Source organism: Embiotoca jacksoni, unplaced genomic scaffold (genome assembly GCF_022577435.1).
Source record: "Embiotoca jacksoni isolate LCO1_2020_lvr unplaced genomic scaffold, fEmbJac1.0.p SCAF_21, whole genome shotgun sequence".
Classification (NCBI taxonomy): Eukaryota; Metazoa; Chordata; class Actinopteri; family Embiotocidae; genus Embiotoca; species Embiotoca jacksoni.
This window is the reverse complement of record NW_027185352.1, coordinates 5,167,671-5,192,611: the sequence shown is the minus strand read 5'-3', so window position 1 is coordinate 5,192,611 and position 24,941 is coordinate 5,167,671. Positions and strand designations below refer to the sequence as shown.

At 40.6% G+C, this 24,941-nt stretch overlaps 1 protein-coding gene across 2 annotated transcripts in view; it reads right to left on the bottom strand.

Moving 5' to 3' along the window:
- The window catches only part of slc38a4 (solute carrier family 38 member 4), a 37,828-nt gene extending 14,435 nt beyond the window's left edge, over nucleotides 1-23,393 (bottom strand). The window contains exons 1-9 of one of the 2 annotated variants that reach the window (XM_069156523.1): nucleotides 23,307-23,393; nucleotides 7,500-7,762; nucleotides 6,904-6,997; nucleotides 5,461-5,576; nucleotides 2,531-2,604; nucleotides 1,901-1,993; nucleotides 1,565-1,646; nucleotides 1,396-1,478; nucleotides 713-771 (exon numbers count right to left, since the gene is read on the bottom strand). In XM_069156523.1, the coding sequence (XP_069012624.1) occupies nucleotides 713-771; nucleotides 1,396-1,478; nucleotides 1,565-1,646; nucleotides 1,901-1,993; nucleotides 2,531-2,604; nucleotides 5,461-5,576; nucleotides 6,904-6,997; nucleotides 7,500-7,624 (726 nt within the window). In that variant the 5' untranslated portion in view covers nucleotides 7,625-7,762; nucleotides 23,307-23,393. Of the gene's footprint in view, nucleotides 1-712; nucleotides 772-1,395; nucleotides 1,479-1,564; nucleotides 1,647-1,900; nucleotides 1,994-2,530; nucleotides 2,605-5,460; nucleotides 5,577-6,903; nucleotides 6,998-7,499; nucleotides 7,763-11,572; nucleotides 11,677-23,306 lie in introns of those variants that run through there. The other variant, XM_069156522.1, reaches the window with a different exon arrangement.
- Between the last annotated feature and the right edge of the window lie 1,548 nt (nucleotides 23,394-24,941).

Here is a 24,941-nt window from a genome sequence, read left to right as displayed (position 1 = left end):
GTCCTCAACTCTCAGGCACACATTGTGCTTATTCAGCTACAGTAATTGGCAAGTTGAACTCTGGTTAGCCAAGCATGTCTTGTTGCTATGATGGTTTTTTTGTGGGAGCAAAAAAAAAAAAAAAAAAAAAAAAAAGATAAACAATCTTGTCCTTGTCCATATGAATCATTTGTACACTACATTTGTACACGTTTTGATGTACTGCTGTGTTTAACATACAACACAGCCAGCAAATTAGTTACGCTCGTCTAACCGCTAGCTATTCCACCTCAGACAAAGTACATTTTGTCTTTCCACCACAAACCCTCCATGCTCAGTGACGTCAAGCCCACTTCTCACGGCTCAGCAATGCACCGTAACGTTTAGCTTTCAATTACCTCTAAAAATGTACTTTTGCCTTTTTGCTGACACTTCCGTACTATTTTGCACCGAGTTGGATATATTGAAGCTTTACATTTTTTTTTTTTTTACTTTCCCAGTAGAAATTTTGACTTGGATTTGAAAATGGGAAAATGACTGTGACTTTTACATGATGTGTAAGCAGCCGCAACACCAAAACAAGGAGCTAAAGGATGCTAACGTGCCCCAGAGCTGGGAAGTGACGTCTTTTATGTGACATGTTGATATGATTAATACAAATGTAGATTATAGCAGCTTTGACGTGTGCTGTAATATCCTAGTAGCATGTGTTCAGGCTGTCAGATGAACTTACCACACACAGGAAGAAGACCATGCAGGACAGGGAGAAACCACTGGTGTACCCCAGGTAACCTACAGTAGAGAAAACAGTAGTGAATAAAAATACATTTTTCTTATCTCACTCTTTTCAGCTTTCTAATAATTTCTGTGTCTATTCTAGGAATATGGGTCACAGCCTATTCCGGGGTTGTGACCCACATCCAAGAATAGACCAACAAAAATCAGATTCGAGCAGAACTGACCTGCAGTTTCAATGAAGCCTTTATGATTTGAGAGAAACACTGGCCAAAACGAATACACACAAAAACAAATGTAATGCCAGAAGATGTCAAAATCATTAATTGTTGGTACCAGCTCTGATATACAGCTTTGATCCTTTTGGAGCCGAGCCAGCTGAGTCAGGTCTGACTCCTGCAGTCATAAATTACATCTGAGTGCCGCAGCTGTCTGCAGACTAAATGCAGTCTTCTGTTACTGTAACTCCTGATTGCCAGAGCTGACTAAGGGCTTGATGGAGCTGGTTACAGACAGCTGCATGAACATGGAGGCACTGAGAACTTTGGTTTGAGGCAGCAAATTGAACACTGTATTTTCTTGGACGTTGGAAGCTATAATTTAAGTTTGTTTGTTTGTTTTAACATATTTGAAAGCATCAAAAAGCATTTAAGTTTGAGGTACTATCACTTGTTTCCTTACCCAGATTTTTGAGGAGAGACAAAGGCAGAATGATTCCGATCGACACAAACACCACCAGGTAATTTCCGTTCATGTACCATTCACTGAAAACACGGCGCAGGATTAAAATCACAAGAGATGGCATACGAACACGGAAGTGTATATTATCCTAAAAAGCACACCCTCTCACCCAGTGATTTCTTCTAAGCCCAAGAAGGCTCGGATCACTTCTGGCAGCTCATACTTCACGATAAAGAGGTAGCTGGACATGGCTGCAGGAGGACAACCAGGAAAACATTATTATTTCCCTTCAAATATTCCTTTACATGTACACAGTACAAGCACACAAAGCTGTAGTAACTATTATATTGCACAAAAAAAAAATATCTATCACACTAATGGGTGACAACTGAAAGTAAAAACTGTTAAGTATCTGCATTCATTATGTTGCCACACTCATGTATTCAGACTTTTACTTTAATTTGTCTCCCAAGTGTACAATTGAACACACTGATTTAAAGTCTACCTCCGATGTTTTGCATGATGATCGATCCAAATGCTGCCATTTTCCCAGGCCAACCAAATGCCCTCTCTCCCAGTTTCTCATAGATGAGCGATCCTGCAGAGCAGACAGGTTGAAGAAAGTTTCACAAGATGCCCTCAGAGAAGGGTGGGACCATTTTTACAACAGTATACTTTGCCATGGAAATGTTTTGACAGTCACTCCTACATAACCGGTACTTATAGTGTCTTGAAGCTACTGACTGGTAAAATAGTATTGCTGCTGCTTCTTCAAGAGCCTGAGCCTTAATACTTCTCAAAATAGTGTTGCTGTCTTTCCTTTAAGTACCTGATCACTTTGTACTCCTCAGAATAGCTGTCAGTGACCCCCAAGTGCGTCCATCGGTACAGAAATATTTCAAATATATACCCATATGAATATTTTTTTGAGGTCTGAAGAAGTAAATCTGTTCTTTCACAAAAAGTAAACAAAAAATAAACATGGTTTTGTGGAGCCCAATTTAGACATTTTCCTATTTCCTACTTGGGTGATCAGCTCCAGAGCGCAACCTATTCATCTCGCGGCCCCATAAGGGGTCGCAACCCTCAGGGACCAGTCGAGGTTGCTGCACCTGAACAGAATTTAAATACCAACCTCCTTCTTTAGCTGTCATAAGGAGCAGATGTACCGAGTATAAGGAGAGGATGGCAACAGCGACAAGGAGGATTCTGCAGAGACAGAGAGAGAGAGAGGATATAGATATTAGGTGGAGAAAATGTATACATGTAACTTTGAAATAGTTGCTTTGACTCAGTCCCGGCAGTCCGACTTTTTCCCGTTTAAATAAAATATAAGGTACCTCAGAGTAGCTTTGACGGCAGCTACTTAGATGTGTGTTTAGGAGGGGGGCTCGTGTCGGGACGTTGTGGCCTTTTAACAAGACTTTCAGCATAATCAGTGGAGTTTCAAAACTACGTCAACGTGTCCACCTGCAGCATTCCTCAGATGTCATACTGTATGTCAGCGGGGTGACGCTGGAAGCATTGGGACAGAGCATTTAGTCCTACAGCTTCCTGCAGTCATTTTACTGTTCAGTATTCCCGACTGTAATACTGGTCCCTGTAACTTCGCCAACCTCCAAGGTGGCCACGCAGCAGGGGCAGAGGACACAGGGCATTTAGGGGTGTTGGGTGACCGCGGGGTGTCGGTTGTTGGAAGTCACCCATGAAAGCTTGAAATGCACATGCAAGAAAGCAAGAAAAAGCCCCGTGCAGGACGGACCAGGAACAGAGCCACGGGGTACTTGAGTTCAGATATTTCCATGAGGCCAAGCTGCTCTATTCCAGGTGGTAATGTGATCATGATTTCCACGTATTCATACATCATCAAGTCACGATTTATATTTGTTCACTTTGATTTTATCACCTGCCAAATTGGGGACATTCCCTTGAGCCTCAGCTGGACTTTGTGGTTAGTGCTGCTACCAAATGCTAACCAGCCAAGTTAGGAGGGAGACGGTGGTCTGCTGAACATCAGTGCATTGGCATTGTGAACATATTAGCATGCTTAGCAGCTAGCTTGTCTGTAGACTCATTTCTTTAAGTCTTACAAGCTTGTTGACGCTTTACGACTTTAATCTACATAACTACGTTTCACTGTTGACAGCAGTACATATTAACGTCACATGGTTGGTGGGCGGCACGGTGGTGCAGTGGTTAGCACTGTCACCTCACAGCAAAAAGGTTCCAGGTTCAAATCCGGTCCTGGGCCTTTCTGTGCGGAGTTTGCATGTTCTCCCCGTGCTTGCGTGGGTTCTCTCCGGGTTCTCTGGCTTCCTCCCATCATCCAAAAACATGCACCTCAGGTCAGGTTACCTGGCGCCGCGCTAGTGGCAGCCTGCTGCAGCATCTCCCCCCTGAGAGCCCCCCTGCTGTAGTGAAGAAATTTCCCCTCGGGGATTAATAAAGTGTATCAAATCAAACATGCAAAAAATAGGCTGAACTGCTTTGCTAACAGAAAGTGAAAGGGTTTCCTCTTTTCACACAGTATTATATAAACGGCACACACCTAACGTCACGCTTACTGTCAGCAAGAAATGTTTGCAAATCCCATAATGACAATGTCTTCATTTGATCGTGGAGTTATTAGTCAGCTGTGCCTGTAGGTTACTTTGAGGCTTTTAATTTGGGATTTCCCAGCTTAAAAAGAACAACACCGCCAGCTTGAAAGGGCTGATGGTTTTAGCTGCTCTCAGCTGCTTTAGTTGGTTTATGAGGCTGCTCAAGTTGATCAGTCGGTATAATTGGGTGAAGAAAAATAGCATGCACAACTCCGCCGGGTTGTAGCGAGGATCAAAACTTGAAGTTTATGGATCCGTGAGTGCCTGACAGGTCACCCAGTCAGGAGAAGCTGGCCAAGTTGATTGGCCAGATGGTTGATCACCAAAACCAGCGGCTGGTAAACTGGTCGAGCTGGTTCAGATGGTTGGATGGCTGATCTCAGATCCTAGACATCCAGGAGTGAACGGCCAAAACACAGACACAGACCGCCTCAACACGGGTTACAATCCCAGAAACAAAAAGTAAAAATACACTGAAACCTCTTTGATTCTTTAGGTGATGTCTTTCCTTCTTGAGAGGAATTGTATTGTATTAACTATCACACTGTAAAAGTCAAATAAATTTAAATTCATGAACAAGCAATTGACTGCTGTCAAACCTGGACAGCCAATCTGCTGACCGGTCCTCAAAGTGTTAGTGTGGTGATAATTCAGAACCATGACATTTTGTAAAGTAATGAAAATAATTATTCAAATTATGAATTAGAAAGAAATATAATTGTAGATGAAATACTATAATATCATAAAACTGTTGAATTGCAAAAAACACATTAGCCAGTTAGTTGGCACAAACATTTCAGCACTCAGAGGTGCTCTTGAGTGTGAGTAGATTTTGTTCTTACCCAAGAAGAAATCTCATATAAGAAAACACTGGTGAATGCCAGAATCTCGTAAATACTGCATAAGTGGGGTTTAATAAGAAATTTCTTCTTAAGAACGGTGAGTGAATGAGGCCCAATGTCTTGAGAAAGTATTTAAAGGCACGACATAATCTATTTCAATTATTTTATGAAGCTAACACAAGTCTTTATGAAGAAATTACAGTTTCGGTGCAGCCTATCTGACTCAAAGATACGTCTTCAGTTGGAAGACCTGCTATTAAGGCTTGACAGTGAATTTTCATAGCTGTTATTAAACAAGTTGTAAATAAAAATAACCTTTGTCTTACAGTTTAAATATGTTGTATTTAATATATTTGATTTAAAAACATCCTACCAGTCGATCTCATTCAGGAGAGATGACATTGTTAGTAATTTAGAGATGAAACAAATATATTAAGACTCGTGTAAGTAAAGACAGCCAACCTGTGATTAGTGTTGGGCAGCAACATGCAGAAAGGACTGTTTTAAAGAAATCCAATCGGTAACTACTCTGTATGGTGCTGCCCGTCCCATCACATCTCTTCTCATACATGCCCTAATAAACAGGCATGACAGTGTCTTTGTTCTGGCACCATTGTACTCACGAAAAGAGAACGATTCCCGTGTTGGCCATGGCGTAGGACAGGCCCAGGATGCCGCTGCCCATGATGGCGTTGCTCAAATTGAAGACGGACATGCCGAAGGAGGCGTGGCCGGGGTGCTGCTCAGAGAAGAGAGACAACGAGATCTGTAATCCTCTGAGGTAGAATCAGCTGCAGATGACAGATTTTTATTAAAAAAAAACAACTTTTTTTTTATGTACTCTGCATTGCAGCAAGAAAACAACATTTGGCAACTTTCAGCAAACCACACAAGACATTGATGCCGCTGGTAAATACTTTGTCAGACACGAGCTGCAGTTCAGGGAAAAGAACACGTTTACACTGTTTCACACTGACTGCTTGGTGTGTTTTCAGCAGTTTTTAATTTAATTCTCTTTCAACTTCGACTTCATTTCATAACTGCTGAGGCTGCATCTCCGCTCACCCGATGCAGTGGTGTCATTTAAATGAATGGAGAGCCTGTGTATTGACTGTCTGACTAAATTCGGCTGTCAGAATACGAAATGAAAACTGTTGCGTTCGCGCAGTAAAAAAACTCGTACAAAAATCTGTGCTAATATGTGAATAATGCATACTTTGGATTTGCCACATTCCTATTTTCATTACTCACAAGGTCCATTATGTGGTAAATGTGCCTTTAAATGAATACCCTTTCACTGTACTTTCAAACTCCATTGCAGCTGCTCAATTTATGTCGTATAGAACAGAAACATTCATTAAATGACAATTTGGAAGGCAATATGAAAGAAATATGATCAATTAGGTTTTTGCAGACATTTTAAAAGTATTTGAATACTACTAACAATAAAAAAGGGTTTTCTATCTTGTGACTGTGGGCACATACTGTGACAGTCCTATCTGGTTTTGTATATTCTAAACATAAACCACAAGGCTATCCATGATTTTCTACCTTTTCCTTTGGTTGTTAAAATAAAAATTGGATGTCCAATTACTGTTGATGGTATATTTAGTCAATTGAAGCAATAAATTCTCTGTGTCTCTGGGGAGCATCAGTGAAATCTCTTCTGGCACCGGCATCATCATTTGACGTGTACAGTGACGTAGTCTGTGGCCAGTAGGACAACAAACTGACTGGGGAGCAGGAGGGTAATGTCAATGCGAAAGCAAAACTAAAAACTTGTGTCTTCGCTTTTACTGCAACTAGCTTCCCAACAATGAGAGTGCAGTGGATGTTACATTTTGTAGTATTCACCATCAACACTAAGTGGACATTAAAAACAAAAAAAGTGGCCAATTTTGCCTTTAACCTCCTGCTTTCAAATTAATTCACTGGAAAGACTACTTTGATTTGCTTTTGCCAAGAATCTACTTTTGAAATCTGTAGATTGGTGTATTCAGATGAACTATTTACTCTGACTGACAGACACGGGCTACATCAGTGATGAGACTTGTGAATCCTCTTACGTATTCTTCATGGTATTCCTCATATTTCTTCTTCATCATCCCGTTCGCCAGGAACTTCTGGCTCTCCCCGTCTTCATTTTCATCCATAAATTGGCTGCAAGGATCAAGAAAACAAGTCATTAGCAAAGACGGTGGGCAGTTTATGTGTATTACATTTTGCGATTTGTTTTCTTGCCATCAGCTGAAGTCTACGTGTTCAGGTGTTACAGAAAAGAAAGACAAGTGTCTGTGCAGGTTATTTGAAGTCATTTGGGTGTGTCAGGGTCTTTAGAGTGTGTTAAAAAAAAGAATCAAACTTACTACTTCACACCAGTCAACACCTCCTGTATTTCACATTAAAGACACACCTAATCTAATAGTTCGACAGAAACAAAGTAGCCGCCCACGCAATCAACCCGTTATCAGTAAGGCATGTTAAAACAAGTTTTTACATGCAATACAGCTCCTTGTTACAGTAAAACTGCATTCGGTAATCAGATTTAAAAATATCCCACAAAATTCCAGCTGAATGAATTCTTTTAACCTCTGAAGTGAGTTTAGTTTACATACGTCTTAAGAATTAACGAGACAAAAACTCCGGCATCTTGGTTGCTCACCTGTTGATGGTGGCCTTCTCAGAGTCGATGGGTTCGGTGTAGCGGTCGTCCAGGCTGTCGGTGCTGTCGTCATCGGCCTCTGTGGAGACTTTCCTCAGCTCCATGCGGTCCACAACTCCCGGCATGGTGGTGGTGCACACAGCAGGACGAGAGGCGGACAAATCTGGTTATCAGGATTTTCAGGCTTTAGACTTCACAAGGAGGAGACACAAAGTGTATTCTTCCACGACCTCAGCTATATCTTGTTACCGATGGGAAAAGACCTAGAAAAATAACAGAGGAAATGCAAGAGGAAAAGTTCACTCAATGAGATGGTTTAGTAGAAGTTTGTTCAGATTTTCTATAGTTTCTTTCCCCAATCTTACAATATTCAAATTTACCGCAGGAATTTCAGTTTGCCACTGATTACAGGCCTGCATGCGCATTTATTGTTTGGCCCCAACAGCCTCCTCCGGAGCCTCTCGGCCTTGATGAAGAACACTTCAGAGTGAAATGGAGCCGAGTGACTCTCTGATATTTATTACTTGAAGAGGAAAACTGGATGAGGCAACCAGCACAAGGTTGTTAGCTTTATTGCAGTTTCCATTTCACACCAGGCTGATTGGCAGTGTTCACAGCTACACTTGATTTGTAATTACTAACACTGTGAGTGATGTCCGATAAAATACAAAATCATGTCACTCGAGTCTCTTCTATCTTTAGGGGGACATTACAAAGAAGTGTTAACGTACGTAAAGATTGCTGACAGGAGTTAAGTCACCAAACCTTGAAACCAGGTCAAGGATACGAAGGGTTCATGAAGCTGTCTGACCACCATCATCAACAGGACGCCTTGTTCACGTATAAGCTATTCTCAGCCTCACTCACTACCATTAAAGAAACAAATCCAGCATGCCACACAGGAGCCCACACTTCCAATTTCCATTCGTAACATTCATCATTAAATGATGTAAAGTAGAGGTCAAATCCAGTGAGCAGAGCCTGCATGACTCTAAATGCAACTAACAGCAAAATGATTTACAGTGTTACTTGTCACACACACACACACACACACACACACACACACACACACACACACACACACACACACACACACACACACACACACACGCACGCACACACACACAAAGAGCTCTTTGATTAGGTTAGAAGAAAACGAGTCCAAGTACTTCTCAGGGAACAAAAACACAACCACACCAACGGAGTTGTTTCTCACATCGATGGACACACGAGAAAAAGGGGAGATCCGATCAGCCGACTTGTTGCTCTGCATGTTAGTATGTCAATATGAAAACATTGAAAAGAAATGCATAGCATGCTAAGTGTATTTATACCGGAAGATGCCAATGATGATATTTTAGTTCTAACTGCTTATAGCTGAGGCATTATGGGATGTTTTAATGGCTAACAAGTTAGCAAAAGAGTTATTATTTATGCATAAAGCAGACATAAAGCAACATTAGCATTCTTTAAAGGTGCAGTACTCATAGCCTTTCAGCTCTTGTTAATCTGGTCACTGGTGCTGTGTTTAAATGGGACTCATGAGCTCGTGATTACAACACAGGAAGTCCGGTGCACAACATGCTTGATGTTCAAATGGTTAAATCGTAACAACACAGCTGTTACACAACGTGGACGTCGTTTAATAGCCACGGAGGCTGACAATTTAGCAAATGTAAAGGCAGAGAGGGAAAAGATGAGGCCATTGGGGGCATCAACATTTTCCTCGGACGCAGGCTATTATTATTTAAGTTAAGAAGGAGAACTCTAGTACATGACCAAAATTACAACATATTAGTTTACCTTGCAACAAAAAATGTACTTCCATGGCTTCTGTCATTTCCGTAAACGCCAGCACACGTCACAACTCGTGAACTCGAGGGCCGTTCATATACACTCTTCTTGTGTACGTGGTAAATACGACCCCTTTTGAACTCAGCGTATGAGCCAACCAGCTTCTGCTACATGGTGCTTATAAGTTAGCATACGGTCAGTTTTTCTGTTGAAAATGGTGAAAATGAACCAAAACACTAAAGCTGTGGGCTGAAAAAACAAAATCAAACCAAAACAGAAGTGAAGCATATAGTAAAACTATACGAGCAGCATGATAGTGCTCAGCTGGAAAAACTTTATAGTTGGAAATTTAACCTGAGTAAAATCTAGATCTGCACATAAATACAGCTCTAAATGAAGTATTGACCAAATGTAAAATATTCAAGTATTCAAGTAAAGCTGGTCAAGTCAATCCACCAAGCAACTTTCTGCCACTGATAAATACTTTAAAGGTCGGCTGGTAAAATACCAGGAGATCATAGTTAAGCAGCAGTTTCTAGTAAAGGAAGTGATTGAGCAGCAGGATATTTGCATCACAAGTGAGCGAGTGTTTACAGTCAACACACCACTGTGCATCACACAAAGCTTTCCATTTTGCAACAAGGACATCAGCTGCCAAACAAAGTGTTCATTCTCTCTGCCCTGACCTCCACCTGGCTGACGTAGGTTGACCCACAAGACCAGAACCTCCTTTCGAATAATGTTTATGCTACTGATAGGCTGTCCTTCTGTTTCTGATCTTGCTCTTGTGGAAGTAAAACCTGATATCTTTGAGCCAACACAGATTAAGCGGCTACATTACCGTTAACAACCTCATTACACACACTGGTACACCTAATCTGCCCATGTCGCTCTCTGCTGTGAGGCGAGAGAACGGCTCTCGCTTTCTGCGGCCAAAGAGGATTAACCTGTCTAACTAGGTTAACTTCACATTTTGTTACAACCATAACTTTACAGAAGCACACAATTGGCAGTGTGCCACCCTACCCATTGGCTAAGCTCTGATGTGGTATCAGACACACACACAGCATGACAGACTACATTTCTCAACTACAATCAACATAGTGTGCGCAGAAATAAAGCTTAAATTTAACTTGCATACTGGATAAACCCACATACAAATCTTAAATACCAAGAAATCAGCCAGAAAAGAAAGTAACAAATGGGATTGCAGAGATGAAAGATAACATCTTAATACTGCATGCAGACAAATGCATCCCAAATCCCTCCTGAAACTGGCCGAACTGTCTGGGTCCCATTGTGTTGTCAAGGTGTCCTGGATGCCTTCACACTTCTATCTATGGCTCCTCATATTAAATACCAAATGTGGGGGACTTCGCTGGCCAACACACACTGCCGTCTGCAGCTTTTACATAATAACACAAAGTCATTCAACTTCACGATTTCACCATCGTTCCTTCCTTCACATTTTAGATGAAAGATAATCAATGAAACAATCATTCGATGAGTTGGTCAAATGTGCTGTGACAGACTTGACTGTGGGATAAAGCATGCAAGTACTTTCATGGTAACTTGAGAAATTATTGAACAGGAAAGTGCAAGCAAACCTATCAGTAATCACACTTCCTGCGGTTGATAGCTGAAACATTCAAGAACAGCAAACACAACTGAACTTTGTGCTCAGTCAACAATATTAAAGCCCCCCCAAAAAAACACACAACTTTGAAGTATTGCAGGCATCTTTCTAGTTTACTTTGATTGACAGAATATCTGCTATAGTTTCTACAATAAACTACCATGTGCCGAGCTCAAACATTGGTTGTACAATGGAAATTCATTGATGTCGAAAAGCCCTAGAGACCAATATATACACAGATGTTTTTTCTCAACTTTAAACTTTTGCATGTAGTTTCAGAATTAAAAAAAACCCCTGAAAATGTCCTTTTTTTTTCTCCATTCAGATCAATTTCAGTTCACTTCACTGTGAAAACATTCCTACTGCCTGATCCATCCTCCTACCAAACAAAGTCTTGCATCAGCCACCTCTAAAATCTCATTCAGCACGACTCTGCAGAACGTAGTCTACATGACTTCTGACAAGCGCAACTGTGTGTTCTTCAAACACACCCTGCTGCAGCTGGGGAAGTGAAATCAAAGGTCCAAACTGCTACATTTTACAGAGGAAATTCCTCAAAGACAAATAATATGTTAAAACTTCATCAGCATTTGAACTGCCATGTATGACACATTTTTCAAGCAAAACAAACGCGCTCACTTACTGAGAAGTTCCTTCAAGAGGTTCCAAGAAGACTCCTTTTTCCCCCTGTTTTTTAATGAATGTATTTCAAGATGAAGGACAGAGGACCGACAAGACAAGTGAGTGAGTGAGGAGCGCTCTTTTGTAACTCAGGTAAGAACGCAGGCTTTTAAAAGGGAGGAGGGAGGGCCTCTGTCAGCCAATGAGGAAAGGCTGTATGATCAGGCCCCACCTTTTTCTGAGCACAGTCATAGGCAGGGCCGTAACCCCCCTGCACCTCCTCCCCCCCAATGCACACACACACACACACACACACACACACACACACACACACACACACACAGGAATGAGCAAGAAGTTAAAATGTTTTAAAGAAGGTAAAGAAAGATAGATAGTTAAATTAGATATAGATAGATTAGATATAGATAGATAGGCAGATAGATAGATCAGCAATAGATAGATAGATCTATATTGTGACATCATTGTGTACATTGTATGTTCGCCACCATCAGACTGAAGACATCAGCGCGCACCAACGCTCTTATATAGCAACAGTTGCCTCAAGACATAATAATAGTCATAATCACATGTTGACTGATGAGAGACTGAGGTCAGACAGAGCCACCGGCCGGCCATGAGCAGACTGGTGAACTCATCACAGACAATCGCTTGCACACGCAGCCGCACACAGATGCCCAGGTGCAGTGGTTTCAGGGGTAGGCCGTGCCGCCGGCCAACCAATCAGAGGACAGCGTTGTCGGGATGTCGCGGCGCCCAAGGTCAGGTTTGTGTCAGGGTTTTATCTGTACACTTTGTCATGCTGTCCAAATGTGTGTGTGTGAGTGCGGGGAGGGGGGGGGGGTGTACACACACACACACACACACACACACACACACACACACACACACACACACACACACACACAGACGCAGCATGAAAGAAACAAACTGCATCGCCAATTTGGTCTGAAAATCAGTGAGCAGCTAAGAAACTATGAACTTTATGTACCTGGTTTCAAAAAAACTTTTCCCATGTCATAGAAGAAACAATCCTTCAACTGGGCTGAACATTATCCATGAAAACCTTATTCGTGTCTTTAAATGAAAGCATCCAAATGTTGAAAATCTTTCGAGTGTGCCTATGTCAGCAAATTCCAACTAAATCAACACTTCTTCACAGAATAGTAAAGTGATATTAAAAAGGGTTATTCAATGTTTAAATACAATCTGAGAAATGATTTAAGTTGATGGTTTGCTAACGTGGCCAACGCTACACCAGACCCAGTAAGATTGGTCTTGAGGCTGTCAAAGAATTATCTGCGAGTCTGATTGACAAAAAGGATCTTTTCTTGCTTATTCATTTATCTTTTCATTTGTAAGAAGATGAATGTGTTTTTTCTTCTAGTCTACCTTTAAATTCAGGAAAAGTCAAGCAATAAGCTATCTCAACAATCATGCTAACACAAGAAGTGCCGGTCGATTCAAATAAATAATATGGGGAATCTTTATACAGCGAGATTGATCATGTAACTTTTTTTGAACAGCAGCTCCTGTGACCACAAGCTTGTCAATTTTAGCTAAAATTAGCCACCACATGGTTATACAGGTTATAACAGACCAAACAAAGCTACAGCAGCAAAACAAAGGTGTGCCTTTATTAACGTAGCCAAGGAGGATGTGTGTTTGGAGTGGTTTGTTTGTTCATGTTTGTCTGCAGGATAATAGAAACCACTTCCCCATTGAAGTTTGGACACAAATCACAAGGGCAGATCCACCAATTACTTTTCATTTTCATGAACATTGCAAGATTGAGTACATCTTAGTTGGCTGAAAAGTTCAATTGTGAGAAAACATAGGCTAATCTCAAAATCGGATGACTCCATATTAACAGACTTTTCTTTGAGTCAGGTGAGTTTTGGTCATTTTGTAAAAAAAAAAAAAAAAAAGAAACCACAGAAAAATAATCCAATCACTACAAAAAACAACAACTGAAATGAAATGAAATCCAAATTCCCAACAACAGTGAACTCCTCGCCATGATTCCCCCATGTGGCTGCAGGGACATTTCTTAAATGGCATAGCAAACGTTGAAGAGTGCGTGTGGGCTTCACACACATACTCAGCCAATCACCTGTGACTGGAAAGCTGTTCATGGGCCAATCAGGCTCCATATCTAATGGGGACGGCAGTTAGCCTCGGGGTTTGGAGATCAGAAAACTTAAGAGCAGTGCAATGGCCAGCTATAGAAGAGCCCGAGCTCAGTGTTAGAGGTCAAATACGTCTCGCACACAAACAAAAACCAAAAAGATACTTCCAAGGATCCAGTTGAAGAAAAGTCTCTGATATCTCCATTGTCAGAATCTGCTTTTATTAACATTGTTCAAGCAGGAACAAAATGACTTGATGCATGTCATGATTTGTATCAGCCCCAATACAACCCTGTAATGTTTAGAAGAAAAACCTAAAGAGGCAGTTCACCAATTCCACACGTGTAAAGATCTGTGTACTTGTCATAAGAAGTACTACTGTATGAAGTCTCTGTAGGAAGGTTCCCAAAGTGTGACCAAATAACCCTGATAATGTCCTCTTGTGTTTGTGCTTGAGTTGAAAAATTGATGTTAAACAAGCAATGATGGACTCAAGAAAGATGTTAAGTTGCATTATGGGAACTGCAGGAGATTCATCCATATTTGGAAGTAAAATCAATGGATACCCATTTAAATTAAAATCACCTACCATATTTTGGTGCAACAATTTTCCCTAGATTATAAAACAGAGTGTGGATGGTCAATAATAAAATGTATTTTGATTAGTCTGACTGGAAGAGGATGTAAGCTTCCACACTTTCAATTTTGTTCTGAGTCTTTCCAGTAAATGTTGACCATTGCTTCAGCTGTCTCCCCTCTCTCTGCCAAGTGTTTTTGGGAAAACTTTGTCATTTTACGAGCAGAGTCCTACTGCAGGAGCCTGCCGTAACATTTTAGATGTATTTTGAAGAGTCTACTTTTTGGTTTTGTTTTTACCCGGGGGTTTGTGAAAGGGATTGCTCAAACAAGAGGTGAGGAAACACTGTTTGGTTATTTCAATATATTTCAGTGTACACTTGTGACTTCGCTGCCGGGTTTGACCCTAACTTAGTGCTAAAAAGAAATCAACACAGAGTTTTCTGGTGTGTGATTGTGGTCATTTTTGTAGCAGGAGAATAATGGAGTGTGTTGTTATCAGCCAGTAAAAAAGAGGCCATGGAGGATGTTTCTGTCATGAATCAAGGGGTTATTAACCTCCCTTTTCTGACCAAAACATCCCTAACCTGACACCAGGGACCTTAACTTCTCTACCTGCAATCCGCCTGAATCTTTGTTGTGAAACCCAACGTCTGCGTCGGTGCTCATCATGAGCTGGAATTTGAAGGCCTCTAAATTTTGCCTATACATCTCACTCCCATGTGACCGGGTGCAAATACCAAACACATTCTGCTGATAAATCATTGGCCAGATATCTGGCCAAATGCAAAATAAAATAAAATCTAAAAAGACTAAAGCACAGGTGAAGGTTGGGGCATGTATTTCTCTGAATAGTGTGAATCTACCGAACTCCTTAAAATAACTGAAAGGGGCCTATTGAAGAATTTCACAGGTCCAGAGCAACATATATTTCTGTCCCCTGCATGCAAAATCTATCATCTGTGGGCACTTGTTTACCAAATAGCACACCGCTATATGATGTAACATACAGTACATCATATGAGTCTTTGTCATGTGTAGAAATGCGTTATACAGGTCAAACCATTCAAGAGAAGCCTCGGGACATTTGCAATTAAAAACCTCTAAATCCATTTCAAGCACACTACACAATAAACTTTATTCAAAATAGGAAAATCCCATCTTTTTTACAGCATGTTATTTAAAAAGTTAGTGGAAAGTTATCAGGGCATGTTTGCTTCACGCTGACTCAGTTACACAAATTAACACACATCACGGGAGCTGCAATTTGCAACCACAGTCCTCCACTGGAAGACACACAGCCAGATTAATGAGGGAGTTTGGATGAATAACTGGAGCTGTTAAAGAGAAGTTCCCACCTTACATAACTACTTCTCTAACCTGTGGAACAGAAATTATTAAAATTATCAGTCACTAATGATCACAACTTGGCTTGAACTGCATAACCATTAATAATATGAACACCAGGTTGCTAATGGTTTCCTGTAACTTCATTTGAGGGATTAAATCTGTCCCGAAGGACCTCGGCTTCTCTTTAAATGTTGTATTTTTCTGTAACAATTAAGTTGCAGTGAATTAGTTTAGATTTGCAATAAAGACTGTAAACAGAGGATATCTGCTTGCTGGACACTATTTAGAGGTAAACGATTCTCCCAGAAGCTTTAGATTTTACTAATTGACAGGCTATATCCTGTTTGTTGTATACATACCTGAGCAGGTATGTTAAATTAACAAAAGCCACCAGAAACATTTTATGGACCTCAGGGTTCTTGTGCTCAAGAGAGAAGTGTTTTGTAACTTGGTGGGGTTCGCACCACTGAACGTTTCTGATTGGTCCAGTAAGCTACAACTTTAGCCAGCGACCAGAAAATTAGAAAAACCTTCAACTGCTTCAACACAACCACAAAACTACTGAGTAAGTTCTATGATAGATGGACTGAAGTCTCAAGCATTTATGCAGAGAAAAATATATTCAGCAGGACTCTGGCTCTTTCTGACATGTCAGCCTGACAGATTTTTGCCTCATCTGCATGATAAATGCAGATAACAAAGGCCTGAAGGAAGCCTTTAGTTTTCTGGAAAGTTCCCCGAAATGAAGCAATGTTAAACTATTCCTTTAAGTCATTAAGCCCTCTTTCTCCCAAGTTCAAATCATAACCATCTCATCGAAACTAAACCATCATGCAGCAGCAATGTGTAATGATGCCCAACCCAACCATTCGGCAGTAGTGAAGTATGTCATACAGGACAGATTTAAAGCTGCTGGTTACTTTCACTTGTGTCCTTGTGTGGTAAACGGCCACCGAAGTACAGCGAGCTGAGAGCCACACATGCTCCTCCGGATGATTCAATCTGTGTGTGTTTCCACTCGGGAGGAATTTATCATATGCAGCACTTTGAGACAACTCCCACCCTCTTATGTATTTCCTTCCATCACACTGCGGTTACACATTTTACATCTCCAGAGCATGAGGACGGACCATCAGGACAGGCTGTGATCCACCATTAACATCTGGCTTTAAGAAATCCAGAGGTCATTTTCATACATAGGTCAAAGCTAAAAGCCAAAAACACATCTTGTAGGTTTCCACTTCACATCAACCTGTTTTTTCGACACTGCATTTTATCATAGAAATCCACCAGTTCATAGTTCTCAGACATGATAGTTGTCGTAAAGCCTCACACGTCCAGTAGTGACTAAAATTCAGCTGATTATTTCTGTAGTTTGTTGTTGTATGCATCAACACCTGCTAGGATCATTTTAAGCACTTTTACATATTCGTTTTATGTTATATTGTTTTTGCAGTTTACAGCATATCTTAACTGTAAAAAAAAAATAAATCTGTGCTCCATTGTGGCTTTATGTTTGGTTAAAATTTTACAACTACACTTTTCTTTTTATTCGGCGGTTGATATTACCATCCCTAAAGCCTCGTCGCTAGCACGGCTAAAAACACATGGGTCAAAAAAGAAGAAAAAAGTTGGTCTTTGCTTGTACCATTGCACTAATTTCACTCCTTTGCTGTTCCAATAACTTGTTCAGCGGTCGAGATGTCTGAACACAACTCAATTCATGTGAGCCAATACGTCTTTGGCAGAGTTTATATGATTTGAATAATATAGAACGCATGAGCATAAGAAGATTGTGGTATTTAATTGAGTAATTACTGAGTTAGACTTTATATGCTCTTCCTGAAAGAAGTTGTGGAGGCAGCGCTTATCTGCCGGTCGGATAGCTTCAGAGACTTCCTTTCCTCCACACCAGTCCAAATCTTAGTTTCTTGTCGCTGCCTGAATTTATGCAGAAAACTGATTCTCAGAAAGAAGGCAGAAAATCACAAAGAACATTTGGTTTGGTTTCAATCAGGATTTCTATCTGGTGGAGGACACTGATCATTTACATTAAAACTGTTACATAGAAGTGGACTTTTCTATGACGGATCTAAAACAAATCAGATTCGTGGAAAAAAACAACAACCATATTGACAAAACCTCTCTGACTCCAGAGTTGTCATGTGACATTAAAGGCCGGCCAGCCTTGAGTAAACACCGTATTGGCCTTTTGTACATAAGCCGAGTGTTTCTTAACCTGTTGTGAACTCTCTCTCTCTTCATCTTATCAATGAGTATTGATCTGCCAGCTCGTGCGCTAATAATGACGACAACATCTTGTTTAGTATGCAATTCCTCTCGAGTACAAGGTTTCGACCTCGACTCTGGATCAGTCGGGAACAGTCGGATCTGACTTCAGTTTCAGTTTGACTGATGTGGAGCTTAAACACTAAAAAGGTTCAGTCTGTGCCGTTGTCCACCACAAAAACATCCTCTGACTGTAACTGGAGAGCACAGCCCGTTTGCTCATTCAGCAACTGAGCACATTTTCAGAATCATCTGCTCCTTGTTTCTCTTGTTTGCAGCATGTTGAACTCTGACTGTCCTCAACAGACCATCACAAACACTGGGTACACAATTCTGCACATTTCTAAGTTCTTCACCGAAGTACAAACAGAGAAATACACACAACTGGCCTGACTACCTGTTTAAAGATATCGGGCGACTGTCATCTTCTCCCCTCCCACCTGTGACATGTTTATCTAATGCAATCAAAGTAAACAGTATTAAATTAGCCCAAACTGAGAGATACCTTTCTACATTAGGTAAGCATTAATTTGTGATTTAGGTCAATTTAATTACACAAGATGGTTCATTGGACCTTTCAGTGACCATGAACTTGGTGTGTCCTGATTGTTTAGAGGCAAATTGTGGGACTTTATGAAGGGGTGTAGTGCTATTTGTTCAAGTATGGAGTGCATCTCTGACACACACACACAGTTAAGCCGTGGTTCCTTTCCACTCATTTTTACAGATGAATTTTCCAAACTTTTCCGTAACATTTTTCCCCATATCAATGACTTTAGCTAAGTAGTTTAGAAAAGGAAAGACCTACATACCCGAGTGGTTACGTTGTTGAGGGGTAAAATTAGGCCCCTGAACCACTGGTCCTACAATGGCAAGTTTACATACAATAATCAGTCATGTATATTTCTATCATTTTTATTCAATAAATAGTGAACAATATAATCATGTGATGGAAAAATAATGAGCTCATCGTACTTGTCAAATATTTGTCTATCTGTTGCACAACATCTTCCTATTGTCTCAGAAATTTTTTTACTGTTGCACAACATGGTTCTATAGTCTCAGTTACGTCTCTGTACCTTTATCTTGTGACCTACGACCTCACTCGGTACTATCTACAAAATCCGATATACAGAGGAAGTGGGGATGACTGTCAACTGTTTGTCACACTGTATATAAGATGAACTACGGAGGAGAGACTTCGAGCAATGCTGGACATCTTTCTTTGAGTGTACATGTATTTGCTCCTTCTTGCAAGAATAAATGTCCGATGTGTTTGATTTTGAATCCAGCCTCGGAGTAATTTTTCTAACATCCTGTTATTTTCATCAGTTGTTTTGTATTACCAATCTAAGGTGTTTTGTCTGATATCAGTGACAAAATGTTCCTGTAAATATTTCAAATACAAGTTTTGTTAAGAAATGAAGGGTTTCTGTTAGCTGAAATTATACAGAGCTTTTAATTTGTAACGGATACAAGAAGTGTTGTTTGTTTTAACAGTGTAATGCAGTAACTTTAACAGAGTAAACGGGTCAGGAGAACTGGGAACATAACATTTTCTCACTTGGAGAAAAAAAAGTGTACATAGTAAAGAAAGAAAAAGTATAAATATACTCTATCTTGACATGCACAGGAACAGTGTTGGCTTCATTTACCTTTACTTGTAGCCGCTAGCATTGGCTGATACCAGGCTGCAGGCCTGTCACTGGACATGTTGCATTCTTTAAGGAAGAACATGGCATTTAAAAAAGGATATGGGATTACCTTTAAATACTGAGCTTGAGGACTCTTGCATGAAACTACTAATAAATAAAATGCATGTGACTTTTTTAGGTTACCATCACAGATTACGTGGATCTCCATATTAACAATGACTTTAATATGACAAATATTATAATAGAAGTAAACTCGGTTGTCAACACGAACCGCACACGTTGTAAAGGTTTTGTGGAGTGAACAAAGTGCTGAGGCAGCTGCGTCGGCAAACATCCCCTGATGTTTATATGATCTTCAGCAAGACACCGAACCCCTGCAGCTGACCTCTGACCCCTGACCACCATGTTGGCCGAGAAAAAGAGGCAGAATTCCCCTACGTGGATCAGCAAAGTTTTACATGAATAAAAAAACACAAACAATCCCACATGCATGCAGTTATTAAATCACACATTCCAGGTTGGTGAATTATGCAATCCTGCAGGTATGAATTGGCGCCTTCTTTGATTGTAGGGCGTATCACTTTCTCACATCTCAATTGAAAGTGTTGACAGTTATTTTTGGAAAGCTGACAAACGTATGGGGCCCCCCCTCCCCACCACCACCACCCCGCTAAGCAGCAGGGGCCGACCTACAGTTGTCATTTAGGTCTCCTCACAGCCAATGAGGAGCCAGGAGCTGCGGCCAAGCTCCGCCCTGCTGACAGGTGTTCGGACTTGTGCTGGAATTTCCTCCTCACCTGCAGCTTTGGTAAAAGTTACTGTAGAATGTTTTAACAAAATGTGTTAAAGTCTACAGGTGCAACATTAAAGGGGCGATCCGCTGATGTTACACATGGAGGTCGGTTTACCAGCCAGCCAGCCTGAGAAAACAGCTGGACAACTATGTAACTATAATCTCTGTGGAGGCCGCTTTTACACAACCTGTTCAAGGCGGGAATGTTGCTCCGTTACTACGCCTTGCTGTTCTGTATAAAAAGGTATGAATACTGAATGGGAAGGTGTTATTGTGCCGCAGTGAAGGTGGTCACAGAGACAAATTGGCACCATGTCGGCTCTCCCTTTTACAAAGGCATTGAGGACCAGCATTTCATGGGACTCCAGCGTTCTGACTCTGGAACATCAGCAGGCTATCTAAGGGTGCTTTCACATCTACCTTGTCTAGTCCGGACCGTTGGACTTTTCAGTTTGGTGCAAACCAAAGTAGCAGGTGTGAAAGGAGCCTCAGACAACGGTCTGCACCAAAGGATCAGAATTTAGTTTGACCAAAAGAGGTGGTTCCGGTCCAGATCAAAACAAATCATGATTTGGTTTGTTTGCAGTGTGAAAACACGGAATGTTTTTTTTTTGGACCAATTATAGGGCATCAAGGCAGCTCATTAAATGATAGAAAAAGGAAAAGAACCAGAAAAGAAGCAAAAATGAGCCATGTTAGCACGAGGAGAAGAATAGAGCATCTAACTGGAATCTGGTCTGACAAAGAAATCAAAACCCAGCTTTAAAAATGCACAAAAATAACAAAACGTACTTTCTGAGAGGAAAATCGGTGTCGGTTGAAGCACCATAGTGGCAATGAAATGAATCTGTTCATTCAGTTTTCTGTGTTAAAACAGAAAAGGCTACAGGCTGAAGTGTCAACACACCGACATCAGACGCACGCCTGTCCACAAACCAATCAATGTAAAGTACAAGGATGTAGGTTCGCCATGCAAAGTTCTAAATGCACTCGCAGAATTGCAAAGTGAACCAGATCAGATGTTCAGAATATATCAGAAACATGCACCTTGGTTTGGACCTTGAACCGGTGTTGCAGTTCTGAAAAAGTCCCAAAAGTCCCAGTCTATGGCAGCATTGTCTCGATCAGTGTAGGAAGGAAAAGTCGCAGTAATTAGGGGTCTTCTTTATGGAAGCATTGCAATATCTAAGTATGTAAAACAGGCAAATAAAAGACACTAACAATGTGCCTGGGAAATGAATTATCCGGACCAGGAAGTAAAAGTCAGGATATTTCAACTTCTAAATTTTCGTATTTTGATTATTTTTTAATAAACTTGAGTGTTGTACGTCCTCAAACCTTCTGGAAGTGTACTTTTAAAGAGCTGGAATGAACCTTTAAACGAAGTAAGTAGCTTTTACACACCTCCATTTAAACTTCATCCAATTCACACTTCACTTTGTAATCCTATTTAAAAGCAGCCTTAATCTTTCTTCAATAACTCCAGTCTGTGTTGCGCCTTCACTAAAGGTTTCATCATCACCACACACACAGCATAAAACTTGACCATGGTGGAGGTGGAGCTTCATTTGGGGAGGCTACAACCAGATCACTATTATGCAAGTCAGGAGCAAACTGCCCTGGCTTTAAAAGAGTACATTCACTGTGTGGCAACCGGGTATTTTTAGTGTCCAGCGGGGCAGCGACAGAACCTGAAGTCACCGCTTAAATATATCGAAGCCCTGATATTCTCCGGCTGTCTGCGTTTTCAGTCCTGAGCTGTCAGTCTGATGTGTGCGGCCGGTGGGCTGCTTCAAATAACGGAACCAGAACTGACTCGAGAAAATAATGAAAGTGGAATATTATAGTGAAGAAAGTCACGACAAGCGACGCAAGTCTGAAAAGCAGCTGAGGAAAAGCAGATTTTGGAAAATCCTCAACATTACTTGTTGTCTTGCCAATTAAATTCGTCTGATTTTCCACCTCTGAGTGACTACAGTACGTGCAGTATACACATGATCACTTTTACAACATAACCTAAAAAAAAAAATCTTGTTTCTGTAGTTTTCAGAGAGAAGAATCCACTCAGGGGAGTCCAGGAGAAGTTTTTAGAGCTTAAATCGAGTTAAAATTAACTCCAATAACTTATATAATGTTTCCCATCAAAGCATGGCATCAATTCGAGCCTGTGATTGCAGTCATAACATATTTATTAGTCCTTAGTGCGCTCTGCAGGCCACACTCCGCATGTTACATAAGCCAGCATCAATATTTGTCAACCTTTTATTTACCTTTTCCCACAATCCACCACTGCCAAACAATGATCCATATGATTTCTGCGCTGCAGACACACTGTGGAAGCAGACACTGATGATGCAGACTGGGAACGATAAAGACTCGCCTTTGTGTGTTGCCTTTTTGTTTTTCAGTGAACGCGGCGAGGCAGTCGCAGCAAGCAGGATACAACGGCTCCACGCAAAAAAAAAAAAAAAAAAAAAAAAATCACGTTTCGGTCCGGATGATCAACCGGTGGCTTGAGAGACTTGTAGTTTTTGGTGACACTGAACAATGACCACAATGAAGCGAGATTATCTCTTATGATAAATAAAGACGCGTGCCTGTCGCGTCCACGCTGCTTTATGTTGACTTCAGTCAACACCCTGCAAGAAGCGCTCCACAGACAGCTGCTCTTTAAAAGACAGCGGGCTCACTTTACAAACACGAGAAGAAATGGTAAATGAAACAAGAAAGAAGGCTGTAAAATCAGTTAAATCCACGGACATCAGAGTCTGCTTTTATTTTCTTACATTTTCTAATTGGGGCTATCAAACCTCCAGGCTGAGAAATAACCGGAATTAAACTGCCCGCTTTCCGCGCGTCAAACATGGTCAGAAATTAACCATCTAATCACACGAGGGAGAGAAAAGGAATAAAGAAGAGATGTGGAAGGAAGTTTTGGGGTCTTACCGAGTGTGTCGGAGCGGCGAACAGCTGCAGCGGGCGGAGGAGGAGGCGGACTACTGGAAACAAGAGTTGAAGACCCTTCCCATTTAACAAGCAAGGAGACTCAGTGGAAATTTCCATCTGCCATGTGATGATGGCAACCTTCGAAGCGTCGTGTTACGCCACCGCACGCTGCTGGGGGCCCCTTGTTCTCTCCGAGACCTCTTTTTTTTGTGCTCCAGGTACTTAAAAGATACTTAAAAGCTGGAAAACATCTTGTGGCCATAAATTAAGTGGATTGAGTCAACAATTTCCTCATCTAAAAATGTGTAATCTTCCCGTATGGTAATCAGTAAACTGTACATATTTGCAGTGGCTAAAGTACGATTGCGCAACGTTTAAGATAAAAAAAAAGAAAAGGTTTATTCAATGATTGCGGTCGTTTTCTGAGTCAGATCCTTTGTTTACATTCTGGCTGACCACGTTGTGGGAGGAAAGAGCTCCGCACTGCCCGTTCACTGTAGTTCTGTTTTAAAGGGAAAGCAAAAGCAAAGATGGGAGTAGTGTCAGAAATAGTGGAAGAATTTCCCTATAAACCTTCATTTAAGTTTTCATGTGGTGGACAGTCTGAGGATCGTTTACCTTTTCAGAGGGATGCATATTATTATTATTATTATTATTATTATTATTATTATTATTTATTTATTATTATTATTTTTTTTACTTCATTCCAATTCAGAATTTCACAAAAAAAACAACCTCTCCTGTTTTAAAATGTTCATTTGTTTTCAAGGATTGAACCATTAACCAGGATGTGAATACTCATTAAAAATCTGTGTATATGTTATTTAGATGTATTTATTCAGCTCAAATGACATTTGTATTGCACCATTCAGAAACACAATAAAGCATCGAAAAGTGATTCACAGAAGAAGATACAAAACTTAAAAGTATAGTCAAAATAATAAAGAAAAAACAATGCAGCTGTAAAACAAAGATTAAACAACGGCAACCTCAATTAACATCAATCTAAAAATACTATTCCAGACTCCCTGTAGGTCTTTGTAGGAATAACCAGAAAACAAAAAAGTTTCAGACTGGACATGACAACATCAGGCGCACAAGTAAAAGAGTTATAAAAAGCAGGTAACAATGTATGAATCTTTGAAGAAAAATACATTTCAAAACAATGCGGAAGATGAAAAGAGCTAAAAAATTTAGTGTAGAAATCGTTTTTCCTCTTTAAACTCTTCCAGGTGTCTGCAACAGGAACTTTCTGATGGCTACTTTTTATGTTTAGTACATTTTGCTTCTCTTCTTACCAATAATCTGCCAGATGTCTACAGTGTGGTCCTACTTAACTCCTTTTCTCTGCACTTCGCTCCTCAGAGTTCAGCTGTCAGTCAAACAGCGTGGGTGGCGCTCTCATTCTTTCTTTGATTTGCTGCAGCACCCTTTTCTTTGTCTGCTCATTCATCGAGTATTTCTGTTGCACAAATCTCTGTTCTTCTTCCATTTACTGCAGACAAACCTATGAATACGAACACAGGACTCTCTGTGCTGGAGGATTTTTTTCAAAGAAATAACGACTCCAACGAGTCCATTTAAAAAACAGGCATTTATGTATTTAGGCATTTCTAAACATTTGTAATCCCACTC